General features: G+C 33.5%; 1 protein-coding gene across 2 annotated transcripts; it reads left to right on the top strand.

The window, feature by feature from the left end:
• The first annotated feature begins 3,770 nt into the window (after positions 1 to 3,770).
• Positions 3,771 to 9,555, top strand: LOC107877841. 2 transcript variants are annotated; one of them, XM_016724603.2, is made up of 6 exons: positions 3,771 to 4,598; positions 5,200 to 5,297; positions 6,416 to 6,440; positions 8,415 to 8,535; positions 8,631 to 8,765; positions 9,144 to 9,555. In XM_016724603.2, exons 1-6 carry the CDS (start codon positions 4,139 to 4,141, stop codon positions 9,364 to 9,366), a joined length of 1,062 nt encoding a protein of 353 aa, XP_016580089.2. In that variant the 5' UTR covers positions 3,771 to 4,138; the 3' UTR covers positions 9,367 to 9,555. The 2 variants fall into 2 exon arrangements, with proteins under 2 accessions (XP_016580089.2, XP_016580090.2); XM_016724604.2 differs by having other exon boundaries at positions 3,794 to 4,598; positions 5,242 to 5,297.
• Positions 9,556 to 10,379: the final 824 nt, after the last annotated feature.

Raw genomic sequence — 10,379 nt, 5'->3', positions numbered from 1 at the left:
AGTCTAACACTTTTCGGAAAAAAGGTTTAGAGCGCATCATGTTACAAGTATCTTATTAATTATAGAAAGTTAGAATTTACAAGAAAAATTAGTTTCTTGAGTTTAAAGAAAATTAATTTAAACCGGATAAACTATTAGTCACATGTGATCATGAATGGCACCAGAACTCTGCACCAACAACAATTACAAATTTTAAAACTAATATGAAACATGCTCGAGCCCGTCGAGTCTCAACCAAAATGATGCCAACAAGTTCAAAATAGCAATATAAACTTGTATAAATATTCAAAACATAATTTGAAAAGTAAATACTCAAAATGAGGGATTGATTTGTTCCACTTGATCTTAAGAAACATGTTATCATATGATAATCTACATCGGTCATCGATAAATACTAAAGGTATATCAATAATTTTTACATTAGTAATGCTGGTATTAATTTTACTTGCATTAGTTATGCTGACATTATTTCTTATACATTGTTTGATTTGATGTATTAGAAATAAAATGTTTTTTTATAATTTTTTCAAAAATAATCATTTACAAAAATGTCATCTACACTTTCTTCCCAATAGAGTTCTTTTATTATAGCAAGACACTTGATGAGCTTCTGACGGGCCATGAGAAAGAAGATCTAATGTCCATTTTACCAGACATGACACCCGATAAAGAAGAAGACAACACAGATAAACATTCTTACATTTATTCACTGGCTCAATATTTTCGACCCTTCAATTCTATTTTGGAAAGTAACCTTGAGGATAAGTCCATGTTATACAAGGATGAGTCTCTATATCACCTTTCTAGATGAATAATATTTTATTACATAGTAGAAGGGTGAAGAATTCCAATTCAAGAGAGCAATACTCGGTGATGAATAATTTTATCATATATTAAGTTAGAGAAAAAGACATAAACACACCACTAAAGTTATCTTGAATTTTTAAAAAGACATTTTAAGTTTGCGGGGATCCTATGACCCTCCTAAATAATTTTAAACTGGCCTAAATGCACCATTTTTGGTCACCTGACATAGTGAGTGTATCTCACTCTCTCAGGGAGAGTGAGGAACAAGAAAACCAATAAAAAAAATTATTTTGATAAATTTTTAAATAAAAAAAAGATTTCTTATTTTACTTATTTTCTTTTTGTTTCTCCCTTTCTTCTTTTTCATTACTGAGCTACTGGAGATGATTTGATCATTGGCGGTGCTTATTTCTAATATAAATGATGAAGAGGTAAAAGAAAAATTGGAGAAGAATATGATTTGTTAACTATCATTTTTTCGGGAAAAAAATATTTTTCAACAATAAATAAATAATAGAGTAATGGTAGTTAGTCATGGTGATTGGAATCGTTTGTGATATAAAGTTTTTTGATAATATTTTAGCATAACTTCTATGAGAAAGAAAAAGAATAAACGGTAACCATTATTTTTTCTCAGCTTTCCTTCCCATTAAATTACCCTGTTCAATTATTTTTTATCACTATAAAATATTTTTTTTAGAATTATTGAGATCCCCACCTCCTAAAATTGGAGATTAAAAGTGGCGAAGTTAAGAGATGGGGAAAGAATGGTAAATTTGGAGATACAAAATTCAAGAATATGGTGATTTAAATTTTAGATTTTACTTCGATGATAATTTTAACTTTTAGATTTTAATTCTTTGGTGATTTTACTTTTTAAATAATAATTATTTATGATTTGAAAACTATTTGAAAGGATTGTGGAGGAAATTGGTGGTGGCTGCAGCTATGGAGGAAAGTTGAGTTGAAGAAGAAAGAAAAAAAAGAAAAATAAATAGAGGGGGAGGTGGTGGGGGGGGGGGGGAAGAAGAAGAGTATAAATCTGATTTGACATGTATCAATTAATAATTGATATGTTATTAACCCCTACTCTTCATAAATTGAGGCTGGTCCAAAAAAATGGTGTAATAATACTATTTTAAACTCGTTTAGTTGGGTAATATAACCCCCACAAACTTTAACTGTCATTTTGAAAATTCAAGACAACTTTAATGGTGTTTTAATGTCTTTTCTCATTAATTTAATGCATGTGTCAAAATATGTTGTATTACTAACACATAAAAAAGAGTGATATTAATAATAATACTCCAATACACAATTGATTAATTATATATAGGGTAAAAAATATATCAAACAAGATACTAATAGTAATACATAATAGAAATGCATACATTATCTTTTATAACACACTCTATCAAATAACCTCTCATATTTTACTCCTTTATATATAAATATTTATACAAAGCTTTATTTTATTAATATTGATATAACTTTTTAAAATTATGTATTATATATTTCAGCATACACACGTGTAACACACATATTGAGTAAATAGAAACATATTTCACAAGCTAAAGATTAAAAATCCCTTTGGAAATAAGTGATAAAATTTTAATGATACAGAGCAGGTTCAGACCAAAAAAAAAAAGAAGAGAAGATTAGCATGACTAGATGGCACATTAGTTCTATATAGAAGTGTGGAGAAGGAAACAACATTTCGTCAACATGCCTATTTTTTCACTGTTTCAACTGTGATTTTATTATATTATTCTTAATTAATTATTATATGTCATTTTTATATTAAATTAATAATGTTTAATTAAAAAAGTAAATAGACATTTATGACATGTCTCTTTCAGCTACTTCAATCGTAATTTTACTATATCACCCTTAATTAATTGTTGTAGATCATCTATATATTAGAAAATTAATAATATTTAATTTAAAAAATTAAAATAGACATTTATGACATGTCTGTTTCTGCTGCTTCAATCATAATTTTACTATATCACCCCTAATTAATTATTGTAAGTCATCTAAATATTAAAAAATCTATAATATTTATTAAAAAGGGGATAAAATAGAAATAAACTGATAAATTAACTCTTGATGTTTTAAATTAACTTGACATCTCATATGTGGTCCACTTAAATTTTTTTTCACAAGTATTTTTATAGTAATTTTTTATATTACTTCTAATTAATTATTATAAGTCATCTAAGACATGTATGTTTCGCTGCTTCAATCATGATTTTACTATATCACCCCTAATTAATTATTATGGTCATCTAAGCGTTGTGTCAATTAAACTAAAATAGAAGAAAAAATATTATAAATCACAGTAATTAAAACTTAAACTATTTAAAAAATATAATTGACTACAAGTGTCACAAAAATTTGGACAAGGAGAGTAACATATATTATTTGAAAATTACATTAAAAGTATTATAAATTACAATAGTTAACAATTTAAAATATCTAAAAAAAAATTAATCTGTAATATATTTATAAAAACGTAAAAAAAACCTATAAATCACAACAATTGACAATTTAAAATTTTTTAAAAATATAAAATATTTTGCTGGCTCTCGATGTCACTTAAATTGAAATAGAAGAAAAAGTATTATAAATCACAATAATTAAAAATTTAAATTATTTTAAAAATATAATTTACTATTAATGTCACAAAAGTTTGAATAAGAAGAGTAACATATATTATTTAAAAATTATATAAAAATATTACAAATTATGATAATTAATAATTTTAAATATCTAAAAATATAATTAATTACCTAAATTCTATTTATGTCACATAAATTGACATAAAAAATAATATGGACCCTCAATATCCAGTAATTGAGAAATGGCTCAATTTTTTTTTTTTATTTTCCTTATTTTTTATTTTGTAAAAGCAAAAGACTAAAGTGAATTGCAGCTGAAAGTTGTGGGGCCTTAGGTGCATTTAAATTGGCATTGGGAACAGCAGAGCCAGTGCATTTTGCTGGATATTACGGCTGGATGCTGAATCGCCCTCTTTCTCTACCTGTAATTTTGCAACTTCCTTTTTGTTAAACACCTGATTGAATATTGCAAGTGGGGAATTAATTTCGATCCCTTCTTCTTCGAGTTATAAAAATCCTTTTCCCGTAATGGAACATTTGATCCGGCTTTAACTTTGTCCAATTATAAGCAGGGAAATCCATTGAAGGGACACAAGGACCCTTTTGTATTGGGAAGTAAAAAACAAGGTCATTGTCTGCTGTTTTCTTTCTTCAATTTTCCATGAGTTTTTTTGTTAGATGTGTGGAAGGGTAGCATTTTTAGTATCGTTATGATAAGCAGGAGATGCTGCGTGCAGCGTTTATTTACGATTCACAATAGTGTTAATATTAATCATCTGCGGTGCTGGATTCGTCCTTTAATGGCCCTTACATCTACCTTTTCTGTTGGACCCAAAGATTCCTTTAAGGGCTTTCAGTTTTTATCTACCTCCATTGATCCTCAGGGTGGAAAATACCCATTTAACAATGTCGGGCTTTTGGGCACCTGCTGTTCGTTTAATGACGCGAATGTCAGTTGTGCGGGTAACAGTAATAAGTACATGAATGGATTTCACCCGGCACAGGTTTTTGTTCCACCTCATCCGCTCTTGCTACATGATGATGTTGAGGAAGCTAGCACTAGTAAGCCTTCTGACACTGACAACAATTCATCTCATAGAGGAAACTCTGCTGGATTCTTTAACCAGGATTTACACGACAAAATCGTTGTAGCTGTCGATGTTGATGAAGGTACTCGTCTTTTCACTTTGGACTTTGCATGTCTCTTAAGAAACAACAATTGATATCAGTATTTTATCATAATACCCATTGATATTTAGTATTAGGTCTTGAAAAAATGATTTGGGAAATAAGCAATCAATGCTGAGAGGGTAAAAAGATGGAATAAGATAATTGTCTTTTCTTGATATGTTAAATTTGACAAGTAAAAAGTGAAAATCTATATTTCGAATAAAAGCGAACTGGGGAAGTATATGAAAAAGAAACTTTCCATTGAAATGCAAGGTTGTTAGAATTGTAGTTCATGCTAGATTCTTTCGTATCTTTGCAGTCACTGCAATAAATCTCCTAAAAGTACATTATCAACATTTTGGCATAGTTCTCTATTCATGCTTATCAAAAACACGTGTGATTTTGTGGAAGGCAAGGTTACTTGCCTTATTCATAGAATGTTGGTGGTTCTGATCCTTCTCACTCTTTTTCCTTTGTAAATACTCATCTTTCTTATTTTATATTCTTTAAAAAAGGTTGTGCTATGTCTCTTAAGTCCTAACTTAGACTGATTGTCTGTGCTCTTCCGTCATCTTTATCTATTTCATTTGCTGGTTTGCAGTCCTTGGGAACTTTGTTTCAGCTCTCAATGAATTTATTGCAGATCGTTACTCATCATACCATTCGGTGTCCGAGTATCATGTATATGAATTCTTCAAGGTATCAAGCTTATCAACTGTCTTGCATATTGTTTGGTATGTCGCAGGACGACTTTGGCTTTTGGTGCTTTTCTATGCTTTGACCTTTGACAACACTGAGTATAAGACTACTTTGGCCAAGCTATCAGTGATCCAATTTATGATATTCGCCTAACGGGCACTGCAAAGAAGGTAATGGCATGTGTGTGTGTGCGTGCGTGTGTGTGTGTGTGTGTGTGTGTGTGTGTGAGAGAGAGAGAGAGAGAGAGAGAGAGAGAGAGAATGATGGTTTACATTAGCTGACATTTCGATGAAGATTTATGCAAATAAAAGTTCAGCGCTCCGGAATGTCTTACCAATATCTTCCACTAATTTGATGGGATTATGAGAACAGAAAGTGCCCTCTCCTTCCCAATTTAGAAGAAGAGTTATAATGTGATTCATTTAGTATTGTATATGGGAAATAGACAATTTGGTTGCTTTTGCTTTTTGTAAGAACAAAAATAAAGAGAAGTTGGAGTGCTGAATCAGTAAATCTCCTGATCAACGAGCACAAGAAATAGTTGTACTAAATAAAAATAGGTGACATATGATTCTCTTTATTGTAGTATTAAGTCTTTTAGGGATGTGGACACAATTTGATGTAGTTCAAAAAAATAGAAGTAGAACCACTTTTTATGACTGATGGATGAGAAGATACCATATCAAATAGTCGAAGGTTAAATTGAGAGTCCAGTCCATCCCATTCTCCATTCTGCTGAGATGGTGAGCTTGCTTCTCCCTCTCTCTTCTCTTTCTCTCTCAATGCAAAATTGATAGACACAGGAAGAGAAAAAGGCGCTATAAAAGGGTATGAGATTAAAAGGGCTTAATTTATTATGCCAGTAGAAGGAGAAGGTAATGGCAGACTTTTGTGTATGTCTTTTGACTTCTCGCAAAAATGGTCCTCTACTTGAGTGCTAATTAGTATTAACAATTAATCCACTTTTACCTATCAAAAAAGTTAAAAACCAAGCACAGTAGTGAAATTTACGACATGCTGCTATAACTGAGGAGGTATCACTTGTTTGGTTACCTTAATATATCCCTTCTCCTGAAGGTTTGTGCTTTTCTGAGCTACCTTCTCTCTAATCCTTGCAGATATGGAAGTGCTCAAGAGATGAAGGTATTATTGAATCTTTCCTTTCAGTTGAGTATTTTAGGTAGAAGCAACTATTTCGAGGTGTTTCCGACTTTTGTTCCCCTTTTAGTCATCCATTTCAGATTGGAGACATTTGGTATCTCTTCTTTGTGATAAAGTGGTGCTGATATTTAGGGTACAGTTTTGTTTAAGTGAGATTTATTTTATTCTGATCATAATATCACTACAAAGTTGCACCCAAAGGTGTGTGCTCTAGCGGTTAGAAAACTTGGAGACCAGGGTTCAAATCATAGTAGAGGGAGGCCAAGGTTTGTCCTCTGCCATGCTTTTCTCTTTTGTGACATATATGTACAATTATGGGTCATGGTCTAACCCCCAACCACAATGGTGGTCTTTGAAAAAAAATATCCAGTATAGACGAATCCCGTTTGCCTAAGCCTTGATGGACAGAACTATTGGGGTACCTGTGCTGATGAGAAATATGAGGTGTCCCATGGAATAGTTGGATACCATTGTTGTCAAAAATAATGTGATTAAGATCCTGTATTATTTTTCCTGATATGCTATTATGGTCATGTTCCTTCTGTTGATAAAATCGTCACTGTGGTCTCATTTTAATCTTTTCTTTTTTTCAATTAGATTTGAAAGTAATCCTTCCACAGTGGTCAAACACCCTGTCAAGGATGAATTCTTGACAGAGTGAAGAATTATATTATCTATCAAGGACCATGCAGTCTACAGATTTGATAGACAAATTTCTTCACACTTTTAAGTTTTTTTAATGGCATATAAGGGAATAAAAGTCCCTTCCTGTGCTGGTGAGAGATAGCAGTACCCGTTGAATAGTTGGACTCCTCCGTTGTCTGAAAAAATGTGATTAAGCTCCATTATCTTTTGCTGATATGCTATTATCACCAAGTTCCTTCCATTGATAAAATCGTCACTGTGGTCTCGTTTTAGTCTCACTTTTTCCGATTAGATTTGAGAGTAATGCTTCTGTAATGGCTCAGAACACTCTGTCAAAGACGACCTGCTGTGAATTTTATCTTGGCATTCTTGTATGATCACTATATTATCTTATCTTGCTAGCACATAAGGGATTAAGAGTGCAACAAAGATATTATCGGGAATAGTGTGAAAAAAGTGATTGCAACAAAGCAGATCGACATGGAGTGTAGCGTACTGTAATTGGTGTCCTTTTCTAAGCTATGGTTCCCTTTTAAAGGGCTAAGGAAAAGAAGAGAATTAAGGCTTTCACTCATATCTGTTGCATCCTTTGCGGCTTTGCCTGTCTGTTATCCAGGCTTCAACTTTGAATGCTTCCAACTTCTAACTGCACTCCACTCTATGAGTACCGTTGTCCAACTTTCTTTTTTCATCTTTTGGAATAGTTTACCTATCTTTCTTGGGCAGATTTTGCCTTTGCTGTCTCCTTTTGCTTCTTCCTTCCTGCACTCTTTTCTCTTCTTTTTCGTCTTCTACTTCTCTAATACTGTTCTTTTGTGCTATTTTTTCCTCTCCTGTTTTGGCTCCAACCCTGCTTCTTTTTCTCTTCTTGCCTCTGTCCTCCGAACAAGTGTCTCTCTTCTGGTGCTTTCTTAATGTATTGTTTAGCGGCGCCTTTGTTAACCATGCCGTTACTTCTATTGCTCTTCATTTTAATTGATATTTATACTACTTTGACTATAACCAATTAGAAAAATATTTTTGACTATAGAAAAGACTTCAATTGGCAGTTGAAATTGTTAAAAGTGAAATAAACCGTCTGTTTGCTGTTAGTTTTTTTAGTGTAGTAATAACTGAAATCTCGACGGGCAAGGATAGCTGAAATTGATTTAGACATATGTCATCAAATTAATTTGATGTGATACTTTATGCATTCTTTTAGTTTCTTGATGTGATATTTATGTTATACAAGGTTATGCATTTGTGGTTCGACCTGCACGGCATCTGTGACTGAACATTTCTGTTTTTAACCTTACATGAATATGTTGGCAGCTGATATCCGAGTCCATGAATTCTTCAAGACCTCCTATTTCAAGACCGGAATTCGTCCAATTCCCGGTGCTCAACAGACTCTTCAAAAGTTGTCTAGATTCTGTAACCTATCAATTGTAACGTACGTAGTTTGAGGACCCTTTGGTTGCTTCAAATAATTGATGCGTTTTGCACGGAGCATTTTCTTAAGAACTAATTTGACCAATGTTTTGATAGGTCCCGGCAAAATGCCATCAAAGACCACACAATTGAGTGGATTGAGAGACATTATCCTGGATTGTTTCAGGATATGCACTTTGGCAATCACTTTGCGCTGAATGGCAAGTCTATAGCCAAATCAGATATTTGCAGGTGTATATCATCAACGATTACCTTTCAGGTTTTGCTTATATCTGCAATTCCTCACCATTTTCAGATAATGTCATAAAGCAGTAGATTGATACCCCATTCATTTTGATACTCATCTAGCTAGCTTTACCGTTTTGTTCTGATTATATTGGTTTTCCTTAGGCCTCTTGAATGCTTCTCATTGTAAGTTGTTTGACCTTATATATGCCATTTTCAGTTTACACATAATGTTACTAAGCAGAAGATTGCTACCCCTCTTGTTTTTGTATCTCTACCTACAAGACCAATTTTTCTGTCTCACTATATTGTATTCTTCGACCTGTGAAAAACCCTTCATGACTCTATGCTGTTTGACTAACTTTTGATAACTGCTTGTTCTAGGTCCTTGGGAGCAAATGTTTTGATTGATGACAACCCGAGGTATGCTATCGAATGTGCGGAAGTTGGAATCAAGGTTCTTCTCTTTGATTATGAAAATTCATACCCATGGTCCAAAAGTGAGTCACTTAATGGGCATCCAATGGTAAAAAAAGTGCACAACTGGGGAGAAGTGGAGCATCAATTAACTTCATGGATAGTTCCCAGGAATTTCTCTCCGAGGTAGATTCAGGAAAAAAAGAAAACGTATTGATTTTTATTCTATGTGACTCCATATTTTAAAAGTAATGGTAAACCTGGCGATCAAAGGGTCAAGCCTCTGCTGTTAAGAAGTTGGTAAACATGTTGTATGTTTTATTCCATTTTTGCCTTCTCCTCTGTACAGATAATAAAATTCTCGGAGTGTTCGTAATGAGACTTAATGTGATAGTTTTAGAACTTAGAGTCGAAGCCTCAGACGGTTTCACTCTACCTGCAATCCATAAAGGTGAAGACAATGTTCTAGAAATTTGTTTCTAGTTGAAGTATACAACAACAACAGACCCAGTGTGTTCCCACAAAGTGGGGTCTGGGGAGGATAAGATGTACGCAGTCCATACCGCTACCTCCAAACTAGAGAGGTTTTCGATTGACTCTCGGCTCAAGATAAAGAATAGGCGACAAGGAGATGGATTACATAACAGAAAAGGCGTAAGGAATAATAAAAAGTAAATCAGTGCAATACGAAAATACGAGAGATACGACAACACGAAATAAACAGATAGCAATTGAGAAAATATGAAAGGGACACTAATGTATAAGTAACACATACTCGTCATAGACACCTATAGAAACAGACCTAAGGTTACTAACTCGGCTACACAAGATCTCTCCTGGTGGCTTGCTATAACTCACACCCTCCCGCTAGCCTTCTACCCTTATTCGCGACCTTCACACTTTCCTATCTAGGGTCATGTCCTCAGTAAGCTGCAGCTGTTCCATGTCATGTCTGATCATCTCCCTCCAGTATTTCTTCTGCCTACCTCTACTCCTCTTGAAGCCATCCAATGGTAGTCTTTCACAACTACGCACTGGGGCATCCGCGTCCCTCCTCATCATATGTCCAAACCATCTCAGTCTTCCTTCTTGCATCTTGTCCTCTACTGACGCCACTCCCATCTTCTCCCGGATAATCGCATTCCTAATCTTGTCCCCTCTAGTAAGCCCATACATCCAACACAACATCCTCATTTCCGTCAC

This window comes from Capsicum annuum, chromosome 7 (genome assembly GCF_002878395.1).
Source record: "Capsicum annuum cultivar UCD-10X-F1 chromosome 7, UCD10Xv1.1, whole genome shotgun sequence".
NCBI classification, from domain to species: domain Eukaryota; kingdom Viridiplantae; phylum Streptophyta; class Magnoliopsida; order Solanales; family Solanaceae; genus Capsicum; species Capsicum annuum.
The sequence above is the reverse complement of the archived record's forward strand: the minus strand, read 5'-3'. Positions and strand labels throughout refer to the sequence as shown.